General features: G+C 37.9%; 1 protein-coding gene across 4 annotated transcripts in view; it reads left to right on the plus strand.

The window, feature by feature from the left end:
- The window catches only part of BCKDHB (branched chain keto acid dehydrogenase E1 subunit beta), a 219,367-nt gene that overhangs the window by 87,136 nt on the left and 115,056 nt on the right, over window positions 1-17,175 (plus strand). Inside the window, exon 9 of one of the 4 annotated variants that reach the window (XM_081095087.1) lies at window positions 3,374-4,733. The exons of 1 other annotated variant lie outside the window; for it this stretch is intronic. In XM_081095087.1, the coding sequence (XP_080951213.1) occupies window positions 3,374-3,376 (3 nt within the window). In that variant the 3' untranslated portion in view covers window positions 3,377-4,733. Of the gene's footprint in view, window positions 1-3,357; window positions 4,734-11,294; window positions 12,730-17,175 lie in introns of those variants that run through there. 2 more of the 4 variants (XM_081095086.1, XM_081095088.1) reach the window with 2 other exon arrangements.

Here is a 17,175-nt window from a genome sequence, read left to right on the forward strand (position 1 = left end):
TTTTCTTTGTTAAATGGCATTTAAATATATAAAATAAATATCAAAAATATAAATCTTTGTTTCACTATGGTTTCAAATATCAAAAAATTTCTATATGTGACACTGCACCAGAGTTAAATTAGGGTTTTCAAAATGCTGACACGCCGAGCTCAAAAGGTTCGCCATTACTGCCCTATTAGAAGATGAGTTCTATGAGGGCAGGGATTTTTGTCTTTTGGATCACTTCTGAATTCTCAGTATCTGAAACAATGCTGAAAAATTATTTTGAATACCAACAAGAGAAAAGCTTGAGAATAGGTTATGAAAACTTATAATATTAAAATGTTTCGGAGCTTTTTAAATTCTTGGTACTTATACAAAGGTTTAAAAAGTAACTTTAGAATATTGCTCTGAATAAATCCCCTAATGTATTCTAAGTTGAAACATTTAAAAGTTTTTTTAGTTTGATCTTATGTTATTATTTTGCTTAAGTTGTCCATTTTTCATAATGGTATATAAAATTTGAATTTTCATTAGAATAGGGCCAATTTATCTATTCTAAAAGGCAAAGTGAAATTGACTACAGTAAACCTCAGCTATCTATATTTTTTTAGAAGTTCTTCTGATAATTCCATTTTCTGCATAGTGAGAGTTACTATTCTTGTGTACAGCTTTAAATACTTAACCTTTTGGATGTCAATATTTCCAGAACCTTTTGCATATACCAGTAATTTTATCTTTTAAAAATAATTAATCCGAATGAACATGGATTGTTATACTGTAGTAAGACATTTACATTTACTTCTTTGGTACATTTCTGTGCATAATTTTTGTGGTTTTAAGCATTTTTAAATTTAAATGCTACCTTACTTCTTGCTGTCACCTTGCCAGCTGTGCATGGAATCTAGATGGCCAGACTTTGTAACTGAGACACCTACATTGGCCAACAAGGGCCTGTAATATTTTCTTATGAATCAAGAACAAATGCTTTACCCTTCAAACCTATGATAACAATTTGGGCTTTCCAGAACCTTTCTCCTCTCATTTCCTTGTCTGCAATGCAGTTGGGCCATTGTCATGGAATTTAGAGCTGGAAGAGGACAGCCTGGGCCTGTTCCTTTTAGCCTTCTTGTTGGTCCCAGGAGTGACCTGTGACTTTTTCATCCGTCACTATTATGTAGTGCTTTATCAGGATTTTTATCTGTTTCAATATCTGTGGTACAAAATACTGTCTCAAAGCTCCTTACACATGAGTAATCTATTTCTTTTGAGGTACATGGGAGGTATTTTTTTTTCTCTTTTCAATTTTTAAACAAAGTTAGGAAATGTCATGGAAAGGATCTTCTCTCTACTCCCTCCACTCTTCTCTCCACCTTGCCCTCTTGTTTCCCTTTTTTCTCTTGTAAACCTAAGTTATGTTGCAAAAGATGCTGTGCCCATAGATGCAAATGGTTGTTCTTTGGCTACATGTTGAGGTATCCGTTGCCTCAGAGTATTTGTGGGGTAGGCTATCACTGGAGCAGGACAAGTCCTCAACAGTAGCTCAGTGTGGGACAAGGCTGGAGTGATTCACTGTGGCATGAGGGAGTGAAGATAGTTGGGAGTGAGGGTTCAGCATTCCTAGATTTAACATCCTTCTACCCTTGCACCCAGGCTGTTTCCATTCTTGCTTCAAAAGACTTCACTGGGGCCCTGGATAAAGATAAGGCAGTTCCTAAGGCTAGCAGCGTGGGGTGGGTGTGTGGTGGTTCTGGAAGCTGAGTGGTCTTCAAAAATAAAGGAAAGGGATATTGTAGGAATGGAACTGGAAAGGAGTTATATCATAGTCATCTGAATGTGGGTAATCATTTATATAGAGAGAACCAAGTTTAGACTTGGATTTGCATCTGTTAAGTATTAAGTAGTGTTAAGTATTAAGTAGTGTTAAGTATTTGTGAATAGTGCAAAACATGTTTAGAAGACCCGTAGTACCACTGAAGGTAAACATAAAAACATGTTATATTTTATGTCTTGATTCTAATTTGTAGACTTTGAGTTTGTTTTTTATTTTCATAGGTTTTGTTTTTTTTAGACTATCATAGATTTCATTTTTATTAAGATTGCTAACACTAGGAAGGTAATGTTTAGTGTCTGTATTTTACTGTATTCTCTAAATTGGTTTTATGGGAAAGTTGGAGAATTTACCTTTAGAAAATCCATATGGTTTAATGCCACCAGTTATATACATTCAATGATAAAATACTAGCTATTTTGCTTGAGGTTTTTAATTGGTGAGGGAGAGGAGAGAGAGAATGACTGAAAGAATGAGAACAACAGCTTTATCAGAAGGTGGAGGTTGGTGGTGGGAAGGGGAGTTAATAACTACAGACAACCACTAGAGGCCTCTCTTAAGCCAAGTTTCAAGGCTAATATCACCAGTTTTCCATAGTGGGGTCTGGCTGTGTCATTGTAAATTAAGCATTTTTTATGTTATAGTTCTGAAGTAGTATGAAAGTGTTTTTGTTCTAGAGCATATATTATAATGTAACCTAAATGTTTTATTTAATGTATATATCAGAATAACTGATTACCTATTGGACTGAAAACAAATTGGAAATCTCTGCTGTCTGTCCTCCTTCTCTAAATAAGCTTTTAGTAAAAATATGTAGTCAAAGAATATGGCTAGGTGAAAATTATGTCTCTTTGAACATACAAGTATATTTGGTTTTAAAATTACTGATTTAACATGTGTTTAATTGTTGAGAATAGTTTATAGTTTTATGATGGTAAACTAAAAGTAGAGTTACTTTAAATTGTATGTTAAAAATTGTGTACTTCACTCATGATTATAATAAGCTTCTAATAATGAAAACCTATTTAAAAAATGAGTCAAAATTCCTTTTAGACTTAATATCATATCTGGGGTAAAATGAAACACTTTTATTTGTTATTTTTTTAGGAGTAATGAAAATAAGCCTCTTTTAGTTTGGGGTTGTTTTGGATCCAGGTTGACTTTGCTGAGACAGCAGGCAGACAGAGCAATGTTGTCCTGTCTGATAGACAGTTGTCCTGCCCCAAATGAGGAAAACTGACAGCAAGGAACCTGGTTCCACTTTTGCTAAGTCATTGTTCCCATAGGATTTTTGTCATGACCACACTATTTAATTGTACTAACTGGAACGAGTTTTAAATTCTCGAACGCTGTATTTGGGATGTGACTACTACACTATTGCTCTGCGTGGTGACCTTTGGCCAGTTCCTCTGAATTCCATGAGGGCAGGGCATTTGTATATTTTTATTGCGGTATCTCGAAAAATCATGAAGATGTCTGATATGTAGAAGATACTCATAAATATTTATTGAATGATCTTATTGAATTTCAAAAATAATATGTAATAGTAATTTGTTTTTTCAGTGAAAGAAATTAAAGGAGAAACTGATAATTCCTGTCGAAAAGAAAATACACTGAGCTGATGTGTCACTCCTGCTACCTGGTCTATTTTTGCTGTGACTTATGTTTTAGATATGCTTCGAAGGAGATTAAAATAATGGGTTCTGATCTAATTTTGTGTAATATATTTTGTATAACAAAGCTTAGCATAGTGTATGGTAAATAAAAAAGTGAAATGACACGTTTTATGCATATCTCTTTTAGTGTTCATAGCCTTTCTTTGAATTAGACATCCATGTCATTGATTATAGGTGAGAAAACGGAGGTTGGGAGAAAGCAGAGTAATTGTCCCAGGCCTCACAGCTCACAGAGCTGGCTCCAGATCGCTGGGCTCCAGAACCTTTGCTTTTTTATTTTATTGCTTTTATTGAGAAGCGTGCAGCTTCTCAAGCAGAGTTCGCACACAATTTGTAAATAATTTTCAGATGTGATTTTTAATAACTAATTTGTGGTGTGATCTGAAAATAACTTGGAAGTAAAAAAGATATTGGCAATAGGAATGTATTTATGGGGAAGGGTACTACTACTTATGTTCATGTTTATTTTGGGTAGGGCTTTCTGTCACAACTGTATGTGTTCTGGTTTAATCCTTTTAGTTGCCTTGTGTGCTAAGAATTATTGCTCCTGTTTTAGAGATGAGAAAAACCGAGTCTCATAAAGATTAGGAACTTCTCTTACGTCCCTCAGCTAAGTGGCAGAACTGCAGTTCAATCTCACATCTTAAATTCTTGAACCCTGATATTTTCATAGTACAACAGGGCCTCATGTTAGAATAGTTATTTTGCAGTTAATTAACTTCATGCCTTAATAATTATTGTGAATTTTGCTGATGATATGCTTCTAAATTTGAGCTTACAACATATTTTATAACATTTCAGGAATTTACTTTCACATTTGCCCACCTGTATAACACTTTTAAAAAACATATAATATTCCTAAATACTGTACACACCTTGTAAATTATACTCATATTTCATTTCATTTGGCTCTTTTTTCTTCTACATTGAACTGGAGAAAGCAAGATTAAATTATATAATTATGTTTTTCTGTTCCTAATTCTTTTTGATGTGCCCCCTTATACACTTAAATTATTTGAGTTTCACTCAAGATTTTCCTTTTGTTTAAACTTGTGCTTTTGCTATTAGCAACAGTAGTGAAAAGAAAGAAATCATTACCTCATTTCATGATGAAAAAGATTATAGGTACATTGTGTCCCTAGTTTAACATTTTCAGTGTAAAGTAAGAAATCTACATTTGTTGACTTTCTGTTCTTCACTTTGATGGTCATGTAACTTACTTTCTCATTAAATGGTACTTACACTTACAAAATTGTAGTGTTTTTTGCTATAACTGGTAATATTTTCTTGTCTTTTCTATAATACTGTGGTTTTGTGGTATCTAGCTATTTTAACTTAACTTAAAATTTATTGAAACTGTGGTCTACAAAGGTTTTTGAAAAATGAAATTAGGAAGTATACCATTTTACCTATGTAATTTATCTACTCCAAAATTTCAGCACTTTTATCAGTCATGGATAATCAGCCTTTGCAAACTTATACACTCCCTGCCACTTCTGTTGCTGTTTTTTCCACGAACTTGGTTTTCTTTCTATTTGTCTTTTTTTATTTTACAGCTTTGATTATGTTATATAGTTTCTTTCATAGCTGTTCCACATCTTAAGTTTATTTTTTTAATATTTTATGTATTTTTGTTGTTATTGTTAATAGTATCATTGTTATTATAGTTCTCCACCTCCTATTGTTTCCTTTCTATGTGTGGCAGTAGAAGAGATTCTAAAAATTAGAGTAATACGTAAACATGTTGACACATGTTCAGTTTAGCTTATAATGCAAAGCAACATTTTTCATCCCTGTCCCTAAGGGGTTCACTCCCTAAACATGGTCACTTTTAACAGTTTCTCTATTTTGTTCTTCTGATGGCTATTTCTGTATCTTTAAGTAAAACTTGGTACAGCTATTTTGGCTGTAACACAATTTATTCATTTATGCAATGTCCTTCATTCTACAGAAATACTCACTAAAACAAACAGGGTTTATGGAAAAAGTAGGTTGGGCGGACCAGTTATACAACTTTGTAAGGGTTTGCAATTAGAGTCAGGAAGGATTGAACCTGCTGAGTTAATAGAGTTAAGAGCAAAATGCATAAAAGTTGGGGAGGACCATTTAATAAACACATTTGAAAGGGAGCAGATGGACCAGCCTGAGGCAAAAGGCATAGTGTATGGAACTGAATTTCTCTGAGACTCTCAGCTCTGCGGTTATGCCTTGCCTTTTATTGTTTCTTAGTTACATGAAACACTAATGTGCTGGAACAAATTGCATATACGCCAATATGATTAAGTCAGTTGCTGCTTCCTTTGACCCTAAAACATTTTATACTTGTGCCAAAAAATGGACTCCCCTTGCCCAGTCCATTCATTCATGTGACTCAGTGCTGAATTAGGTTTGATTGACAAAGCCTAGGTCCCATCTTTATTTCAGCTATGATTGAGACTGGAAAACAGTTTTTTACATTCTACCTTGAGAAAGTGGGATTAATAATTAGGGTAACTATGAAAATGTGGAGAATATATTTAAAAAAATTTGGGTTATTCAGGAATACAAGGCTCAGCGCACATATGTGATACCTGTTTGTGTATCATTGTACATATATCTTCATTTATCAGATTTGAACATCATTTATTTCCCACTTTGATAATGAAGTACCAAAATGTGCTTACATTACCTGTTACTTTCCCTTCATCATTTCCCCAATTTTGAGTTATGTTATTTCGCTTCCTTTAATGGATTGCCTTTTGATTTTTAATTATTTAAAACTCTATTATCTTATTCTGTTAACTTTTCTCAGTATGTCTCAACCTTTCACTGTGTAAGAAAGTGACATTAATGCCCTCTACCCGTCTTCACTTCCTTTTTTCCCTGCCCATTCCTATTTTCTGTTATTTATTTTTACAATGCCAAGACTGATAACAATAAATTTTGTTCTGTAACCACATTTAAATCCTCCAGCTTTTTTTCTATAGGTTGATTCTAAAAGTTAAAAATCAATGACACTCTTGATATTATTATGATAAAATAAATAGTTTTCACCACTGAGATGGCCTGGGGCGGGGGGGGGGCGGCGGAGGGTGGCTAAAATTTCATTTGTTTTTTATTGCAGGCCAAGTGTGTCAGCCCATAAGCCCCTTAAAGGAGATGTTCTTGGCGTCTAGATCAAATGGTTTGCCTTTTCTTATAGTGTGTCAGTTCCATAATATCTTGGCACATTTCGGATGCTTCATACTTGGGCATGGCATTCTTTTGGATTCTCTAGAGTTTTTAATAACCTTTCCTTTTCTCCTTGAAAAAAACACAACCAGTCATTAACATTATCTTGAAGATTAATACTATGTATGACCTGGAATCTTCTTTTTGAGCCCCCAGGAACCCTCCCTGTTCCAGTCTTGACTACCATTCTCTAAATCTGCTGCACAACAGTCTTCAAGGATGTTTCTCCATTTCACTCTTAAAGACATTTTCTGGGTCCTATGACTTTCTCTTTCATGGTTTTCTCCCTTATTTTGATGAGGGATGTACATAACTTCTTCAAGTAAAACGTGTATAGACGAGGGAGGCTTTCAACACTTTTATTTGGAGAACATGTATTTATTTTGCAGTCACGCTTGATTAATATTTGGCTGGATATAGAATTCTAGTTTCACAGTAACTTTCACTTAGGATTTTGAAGATAATGCTTCATTATCTTCATGGGGTAAAAAAATTTGATATCAGTGTGGTTCTCATTCTTTTATAGGTGATTTTTGTTTGTTTTTCTGGAAATTTTTATGATTATTTTGGTTCTTTTATGGTGAAATGCCACAGGTGTGACTTTCCTCTAGGAATGTATTACTGATTTAAAAATAACTATATCCTTTCCCTTTTGTATATTTAGAAAAATACACTCATATTAGTTGAATAATAGACCTATATTGATTCTTTGTTTCACATCTTTTCTGTGCTAGTTGTTGTCCAGTTGTGTTCTTGCAATGTTTGGGACATTTTCTCTATTTTATCTTTTAATTCTTATTCTGAATATTTTAATTTCAGCAAACAAATGTTATTTTCTTATGCTTAATTCTTTTTGTAACATGCTGTTTGTTTTATGTTGTGTTCTCTTCAATTATTCTGGGTATGTGAATATAATATAAATTATGCTTATATATATTATAAAATAAAAGAACAATAATTTTAAAAAGTTCTGTTCTATAAATTACCACTGTTTTTTCAATAGTTTATTTCTTTTGTAATAGTTTTTCTTTTTTATGATTATTCTGGATAGCTGACTGGTGCAGTTTTACAGTAAAGTCTGCAGTAGGCATCTCCATTATGGAAAAAATTTAGCAGATCTGCGCACATGGGTGAGACTTTGCTTTAGGGTGAGTAAATGAGAGAGAGGTCTGTCTGTAGGCAGGAGGGGTTGCCTCTAGATGTGCAAATGAGCTAGGTTTGCCTCTTTGATATCAGTCCTCATGGTATAGGCCCGTGGTCGACAGACTGCGGCTCGCGAACCACCTGCGGCTCTTTGGCCCCTTGCGTGTGGCTCTTCCTAAGCCTTAGGAGTACCCTAATTAAGTTAATACCAGTGTACTTACCTATATAGTTTAAGTTTAAAAAATTTGGCTCTCAAAAGAAATTTCAATCGTTGTACTGTTGATATTTGGCTCTGTTGACTAATGAGTTTGCCGACCACTATAGGCCTATCTTTGTAGGCTATTTGAATGGTTTTTTCAGCAACTTGTTTCTTTGCCTGGATTGTCTCTGGGATCAGGGTTAGATAGATATTTCATTGGAGAAAGTGGGACAGTTGGTACAGCTGCTTTATTTAATTTTCATTCCCAATTCTTATACCCACTTTCCACACCTGCTGCTGAGCCCATCTCGGGTCTCTGGGGGAGATTAGCTTCCTCTTCCCCTGTGCACACCCCCCCTTTCCTACCCCTCATGTGCCTGGGCTTTAGCTTCCTCTCTTTGGTCTACATTTTTATCACACATTCACAGGAGACCTATTTTAGTCTCTTTTGTCTAATAATCACTGCCTCTCTCCAGCTTAAGATGCTTTGGCTCTTCTGGGTTTTTTCCCTTTTGTAGTAATTTTCTGTCTTGGGAAAGAAAGGGAAACAAAGCATATATGGTCAGTCCATCATTTTGAGTTGGAAAACTTCTCTATTACATATTTTTATTTTTTTAATAGAAAGCAGGATGATTCGTATATTTCCATCTATGTATTGTTATTTTACCAAAATCTCATCTATTTCAATAGTTTTTTAGTTGATTTTCTCAGATTTCTAAATTGGTAATCTTATTCGTCAAGTAAGACCAATTTTATCTCTTAGTCTATATTCTTATTTGGTGAGAACCACTGAACAATGTTAAATGACAGGGATGATAATAGACATTGAATGGGATATTTCTTAAGCACCATCTTGAACTTATTGAATTATTAAGTAGAAAATGGAAAGTACATTATATGGGTTTCTGGCTTATTGAGAAAAGTATCAGAATTTCCTGCACAGGTAGTGTTTTTGAGTGAGTGGATTTGGCACTTATGGCCTGAATGCCTGTTATACTTCTTATGCCAAATAACCACAATTCAGAATTGGAGATGGAAAAGAAGGGAAAGTCAGCTTTGTCAAATAATAAATTCTCTCAGTAGAGTTAATCAAATTTTAGATGACTCGGTAAATCATTTTTGGGCAGCAAAATTAATCTTACTTCTTGACAGTAAATCAAGAAAAACAAGTCACTTAGGGGTAGTTACAATGGATCTTCTACTCTGGAGTGAATGAGCACCTAGTGAAACAGCCATCACTGGAGAGATACCTGCATGTGATAAATAAAACCCACCTGACTGACTATGGGTTGTTGCAAGGACAAAAACATCTGGTTATTGGCTTCATGTAGAAGAAATTAACTCCTTGATTTATTTTTATTTTTTAAAGGTGCTTTAAGAATCGCCTTGTAGATATCAAAACAGATTCATGATGTGAAAGTCCTGAGTATAGTATTTGGAAAACTTGGTGGAGTTGTAGAGAAGAGATTTTATGTCAAAGAGAAAAGATTGTATATCAGATGTATCCATAAAGGGACTTTATATCTGTTGGGATTGTCAAAAAATGAAATAAGCGGCCTCTTGTGTTCATGAGACCCTCATTAACGGGAGAAATGTAATGATCATCTGGCAGAGACATTAAGAGAAGGATTGGGGCCGAAACCGGTTTGGCTCAGTGGATAGAGCGTCGGCCTGCGGACTGAAGGGTCCCAGGTTCGATTCCGGTCAAGGGCATGTACCTGGGTTGTGGGCACATCCCCGGTGGGAGATGTGCAGGAGGCAGCTGATCGATGCTTCTCTCTCATCGATGTTTCTAACTCTCTATCTCTCTCCCTTCCTCTCTGTAAAAAACCAATTAAAAAAAAAAAAAAAAAAAAAAAAAGAGAAGGATTGGGGAGGATAGCCTACATAGTGCCTTCTACATCAAAGGTTGTGTGAAATAAAGGAAAACGATCCTTTATATTTTAGAATATAATAAGTATTAAATTAAATACTGTAATAAGATAATACAGATATTATAAGAAGTTATTCATTTACCATGTATTTTTATACAGGATTTATCTTTCACATTTCTGGTAAAATGGCTTGTGTCTTTAAACTTTTCTTTTGCTAGCTTTTTTTTTTTTTAATGTTTTTTATTGATTTCAGAGAGGAAGGGAGAGGGAGAGAGAGATAGAAACATCAATGATGAGAGAGAATCATTGATCAGCTGCTTCCTGCACGCCCTACACTGGGAATCGAGCTCTCAACCTGGGCATGTGCTCTTGCCTGGAATGGATCACCGGACCTTTCAGTCCGCGGTCCCCACTGAGCCAAACCAGCTAGGGCTCTTTTGCTAGCTTTATCTTCTTTTTCAGATGGTAAATTATTGATCCAATTTTGTGAGTAGAACAGACATCCATTAGCCAAGTTTTATAGCTTTTTTTTTTATAACACCTCTGGCATATGCCTTTTTAACTTTCCATAGTTGCTACTATCTACGATGTCCCCTCGCCCAGAGGTTTAAACCCATTTTGATTTACACTGGACCACCTGCAGAACCCCTTGAGCCATTTGTTCCTTTCCATTCTCATTGCCTATTCAAGCCATAGTGATTCCTTAGGACATAGTGTCCTCTTGCTCCTTTTAAGCCTTTCTTTCTTGCCAAAGTAATGTTTTATACATGGAAGAACTGGATTCCTACACTTACAGTTCAGTTCTGCCGATGGTTTTGGATTGCCCTCAAGACAAAATGTAAAATCTTATTGTTATATATTTGGTCCTCCATTACCTGACCCATGTCTACTATCTCATATCATTTTCTCGACACATATGTGATAGTCTAGCCATACAAAATTGTTTGTGGTTCCCAGAAAACACCCTGTTCTTTGTTACTGCAGTTCCTTGGCACATGCTGGCTCCTCTGCCTCGTCTTCCTGGGTGGACCCGAGATCTGTGTAATCTTTCAACAATCAGTTTACAGTATTTCCCTCCAGGAAGCTTTCTCTGACCTGCCTTCCAAATCCGCAATTCCAAACTGGCATTGTTTTCTCAGTGTTTGCAGGGCAGGCGCTTTATACCCAGCTTGCTCAGAGCAGGTTTCCTTTCATGTTGTCCTTAATGTCCTGGTCTAGTTCTCTCAGTAGACCCTGCCTTTTGTATCTGTATCTTCACAACTACTAGAATGTGTAGCGGCATATAAGTGGATATGAAAAAAAAAATTATTTCTTGTGCTGTAACATATGAACTTTCCACTTATCAGAGATTAGGCTTCTTAGAATCTCATTTTTTTTTCCAGGTTGTGGCTGAGTACTGAAGCAGGTAGAATCGGATTCTCAGTAGCTGAGGTGGTTGCTGTAAAACCCACATATAAAAGTACACGAACACAAATTCTGTAGGAGTGTCTATGAGGCCCTTAATCATATCTCTTCAACTTTTGCTTTGCACAGAATTCTAACAAACTTCTTTACTTAGTGCCATATCTCACATTATTAGATTTAGAAGCAACACTTTAGAAGATGGGGAAAAGTTATGTTGACAGAGATAAGGATATTGGTAAGACTAAAGCTGATATATTGATAGCCTGAGAAAAAGGCACTCTATGAGAAAAGAAAAACAATAAAAAGTGCATAAGAATATTTTTTTAAAAATCACAGCAGTTTTTAGCCATTTAATATAGAAACAAGGTAGACATCTACCTTGATCCCATCTATAATAATAAAAGTGTAATATGCTAATTAGACCGGACAGCTGAACGACATTCCGGGTGTCCTTCCTGTCGAAACCTTGGTGGCGGGGGCCGAGGCAGAGGCAGTTAGGGGTGATCAGGCAAGCAGTTAGAGGTGATCAGGCAGGCAGGCGAGCAGTTAGGGGTGATCAGGCAGGCAGGCGAGCAGTTAGGGACGATCGGGCAGGTAGGCAGAGGGGTTAGGGATGATCAGGCAGTCAGGCAAGTGGTTAGGGATGATCAGGCAGGCAGGGGCAGTTAGGGGCAATCAGGCAGGCAGGTGAGTGGTTAGGGGCAATCAGGCAGGCAGGCAGGGGCAGTTAGGGGCAAATCAGGCAGGCAGGTGAGTGGTTAGGGGCGATCAGGCAGGCAGACTGGTTAGGGGTGATCAGGCAGGCAGGCAGAATGGTTAGGGGTGATCAGGCAGGCAGGTGAGCAGTTAGGGACAATCGGGCAGGTAGGCAGAGGGGTTAGGGATGATCAGGCAGTCAGGCAAGTGGTTAGGGATGATCAGGCAGGCAGGCAAGTTTTCAGGGGTGATCAGGCAAGCAAGCAGAGGTGATTAGGGGTGATCATTTAGGCAGGGGTCCCGGATTGTGAGAGGGTGCAGGCCAGGCTGAGACCCTCCTCCTGTGCATGAATTTCGTGCACCGGGCCTCTAGTGGTATTATAATTGGTCCTCCAAATTCTACCTGTCATCATGAATAGATTAATTTCTGTTCTGTATACTGTGTTTGAAATACAATATTATTGCTTAAAGGTATGAGTGGGGTGAACTCTCAAATATGTTGAATAACTCAGCCCCTATAGTGCTAAATAAATGAGTTCTTGCTGATTTTCTCTCTAAACGCTGCAGGGTACCAGTGCTTTGCTTCTAATCATTAATTTTCCTTTGGTTATATTCACATTAATAATATGTAGCAATTTTTTGTTAGGGCATTTTTCTATTAATTTCTGATTCACATGTCATATTTGGAATCTAATAAAATGATCCTTTTCTCTTGGCTCTTATTATTCTTTAGTTCTTTTAATCACCGAACTGATACTAGTTTGCATGAACTCCCTCTGACATTTTCCAAACTGTAAGTGGATTGGCAGGAGGAAAAAATGGGGAGAGATTAATCCTACATTTTTGTGGATTGAGACATTGAGGTGTGGCATATTGTATAGTAACAATATAAAGTCCCTGTGCTGGGGCTTGGGACTATTAATCTTCTTGGTGTGAATCACTTAAGACGTGTTTGTTGTCTTCCAGTGTGGTTACACTATTTTAGGGCAGGTTGGGCTGGTGGTGCCAAAGGGTGGGGTGCATTTTGACTAATCTGCTAAGTAGCCTTTTATCTGAGAGTCTAGTATCTCATTGGTGTTTCTGACCAAAAGGGAAATGGTTGGAAATATGGATTTTTGTTTTTAATTAGTTTCTCTATGGAAGAGAGGATTATTTTTGAAGAATGGAATTTGAAGGAAGCCTGACATGCTCACTTCCCATGTGACTGAAAACATTGGCAGTTGAAAAGATTTCACAAACAGGAATTAGAGCCAGATTTTCCCGTGGCTAAGCTGCTCTTTGGGAGTTAGAATAATACGTAACCTGCAACCCTACTTTCAGTTTACAGTGGTTCCCTTAGGGTGCTGCTCAGGGGACCTTTATGCTCTTTCCTCCCTAATGGCTCCAAAGGCTTTCACAGGGTTTATCCTTTCATCCTGTACATTATAAAGCTCTTCAGTACCATTCTGTTTCATGTGTTTTAATCAGATCAGTTACTAACTGCCACAGGCATAGGGCTGCTTAATGCTTCATTATCTCTCAAAGGTATTTTCCTCTTCTCTTATACCACAAGCCTATATAATAAAGAGCGAATATGCTAATTGTCACCATGCCATCACACCATAACAACCGATCGGAAGGAGGCTGCATGCACGACAGGTGCATGCGTGTGGGTGGGACTGAGTGTTCAGCAAGGCACGCACGGGTGGGCAGGAACTTGACGCTGCATTCTTCCAGACAAAGCCGCAGCGGCTGCCTGAGCCTCAGGTAAGCCACGGATGGCGGCTGCCGCTGCCCAGGGCCGGCCCAAGGCTTAGACAAGCCACGGATAAGGCCTGCCCCTGCCCAGGGCCCGAGGCTCAGGCAACGAGGGCTGGGCTGAGGCTCAGGCAAACTGCGGTGGTTGCGAGGGCCAAGGCTCAGGCAGCTGCGTGGCTGGCAGTGGCAGCAGCAGAGGAGTGATGGGGGCATCGCCTTCCCGATTGCCAGGTCACCTCCCGCAGAGGGAGGCCAGTGGTAGCAGCAGTGAGGGGGTGATAAGGGCGATGCCTTCCCCTGATTGGCTGCACGGAGCGGGCCTAAGCAATCAGGACATCCCCTGAGGGCTCCCGGACTGTGAGAGGGGGCAGACCAGGCTGAGGGACCCCTCGCCCCCAGTGCATGAATTTTCATGCACCAGGCCTCTAGTTTATAATAATAAAAGCATAATGTGCTAATTAGACTGGGCAGCTGAATGACTTTCTGGACGTCATTTCGGACATCCTTCCAGATGAAGCCACAGCAGTGGGGGCTGAGGCAGAAGTGGTTAGGGGTGATCAGGCAGGCAGGCGAGCAATTAGGGGCAATCAGGCAGGCATACAAGTGGTTAGGGGCTATCAGGCAGGCAGGCAGAGACGGTTAGGGGTGATCAGGAAGGCAGGCAAGTGGTTAAGGGCGATCAGGTAGGCAATGGTTAGGGGTGGTTAGGCAAGCAGGCATAGTCGGTTAGGGGCAATCAGGCAGGCAGGTGAGCAGTTAAGGGAGATCAGGCAGGCAGGTGAGTGGTTAAGGGCGATCAGGCAGGCAGGCAAGCAAGTGGTTAGGGGTGATCAGACAGGCAGGCAAGTGGTTAGGGGCATCAGGCAGGCAGGCAGAGTGGTTAGGAGCCAGCTGTCCCAGATTGCAAGAGGGTACAGGCTGAGCTGAGGGACCCTCCCCCTGCCATGCACGAATTTCATGCACTGGGCCTCTAGTAAAATTATAATGCTGCTGTATTACCACAGTTTTACAACTTGAGAGGCAGAGAAATTGGTTGTTTTGCTCAAGTTCCTATAGGGAAAAAGAGAAGTAATCAAAAGTGAACAGACTTTGAAAGTCCCCGAGTTCAGCTCCCTGTGCACTGTGTTGTAACACCCTGACAGACAGTCATCAAACTCCCAGTAGAGCCTTCCTCTGAAATAAGGCAGCCAGTTCTCATGTTGTGAAGTTCTGGTTGTTAGGAAGGTTTTAGCTGAAATTTGCTTTTCTGTAACGTCCACCTTTTGATTCTGATTCTTTTAAAAGACCGTTTGTATCTACTTCTACAAACTTGTCTTCAAATATTTGGATACCTTCCAAGCTTCATTGTAGTTTCTCATCTCTAGGCTAAATATTTCATTCAGTCTTTTCAACTGTTACTAAATCTTTTGCTTTCCAAATTCCTCATCATACCGATATTCTCTGGACATACTCTCATTGGCCAATGACTCTTTTAACTTCAAATAACTTGAAATGATACTTGAGATATTGTCAGTTAGTCAGATGCTCAGTAGGACTTGTTTTCTCCTCAGGGATGACTCTGTCGTGACCTAGAAGATCTGTTTATGTTTTAGTTCTGGAGTACCTGAAAAGGTAGTGAGTTTTCATGTCATTGGATATGTTAAGCTGATGCTATATGTATATGTCAGGGATGTTTTAGATAAAAACTAATAGAAAGGGTATTGGGTGTGTGGTGTCCTTACAAAATAAATTGCTGTTTAAAAAACAAAACAAAACACCGTGAGTGCTTGCTTTGGCAGCACATATACTAAAGTTGGAATGATACAGAGAAGATTAGCATGGCTTCTGCACAAGGATGACACACAAATTCGTGAAGCATTCCATATAAAAAAATAAATAAATAAACCAGAAAAAGAAACACCTTTGTGGAACAACCAACTATACAATATAGGGTGTAGTAGAATGTATAATATTGGGAATAATGCTTGAGTGAATATTCTTCTCTTAGAAGAGCATTTAGATACTTTTGTCCTTTGACCAACCACCAAATGAACTTGTGAGGATATTTTGCATCTGTGAAACACTGTATCTTTTGTCAATACTTTTAGTTCACAAAAATTTCATCAACATTTCTCTTTCATATCAACATACACCACTTTAGTTTTCTCCATATTTGCCCACATTGTTTAATTGTTCTTTATAGAGTCAACATTTGGGGGAAAACAACTAGGTTGTTACATACTTTAAAAAACATACCTTAATATTGTTACTATCATTGTTTTATCCATTACTACCTACTTAGCTATTCCTTTGCTAGGATAATGTTAACTATGCTTCATTAGATTATCTCAGCCATTTATCAATGACATTTTTGTAAATGGAGTATTATTTACTCTTAATCCAAATATTAAGTTATTGAAATATATATTGACCTTACTATAAATTCAGGCTGTGTAGCTGGTAGATTTTGTCAGATCCTATGGTAGTGACAATTTTTGTGGAGTCTGTTTTAGGACAAATAGTTCTTTAGTGACTGTGATAACAACATTCCACTGTATAGTCTGATTTATTTTTTTCCATGAAGTAATTTTTAAAATGTGTGGCTGCTCTGAGATATTTAGTCCAATAATATGTTGCATATAAAGACATTCAATGAGAGGGTTCTTGTGTTACAAGGAAAGGATGTTAAAAACCAAAATCTCTCAAGTAAATTGTGGTCTGTAACAGTTCCACCCTTGGGGAAGGGAGGCTTGTTGAAACTTCCATGACTATTAATCTTGAGAAAGAACATGTATCATCTTGTTGGACCAAAGCCTCTAGCCATCTTATCAAGCCAGGGCTACACAAGTAGGGTCAATTTAAATTTCTTTTTGGCCTGGTAATCAAAATGAAGATGGTTGGTATACATGGATGGTATGTTAGGTCTTTTGACAAGTATGTGTAGGCATGAGTTATAACCAGTTTACTTTTCTTGATTTTACCAATTGTCTCCCTAAAGACACTCACCAGAAATATACAGTAAGAAGTTGAATTTGCTTGGCTCACTGAACTTGTGTTGGAGAATGGTTGAGAAAGGCTTCCAGCTGGAGCTGTTGGTTTTTTCCTATAGTAGGCGCCTGCTTTTAGCCTTTTGTAAGGATAACCTGATATACTCCTTCCTTATTTTGCTACCAGGAAGTGCTCTGTCCTGGCTTTTGTAGCCCCAGGCTATAAGGCCAACTGCTTGGTCTGTTAGTACACAGAACTTGGTGGCATGAAGAGGGAGGGATCTGAGGCCTGGGTTTTCCACTGGTTGCTGGATAACCTTGGGCAAGTGAGTCAACCTCTTCTCTGTTTTCTTTCCTAACTTTATAAAATTGAGACTTTCTCTTAGTCCTTAGTCTTAAACAAAAGGTCACAACAATTACAGAAAAGGTAATAAGAGTCTCTTGAGTGAATTAACACTTA

This window comes from Myotis nattereri, assembly GCF_964212035.1.
Source record: "Myotis nattereri genome assembly, chromosome: 6".
Classification (NCBI taxonomy): Eukaryota; Metazoa; Chordata; class Mammalia; order Chiroptera; family Vespertilionidae; genus Myotis; species Myotis nattereri.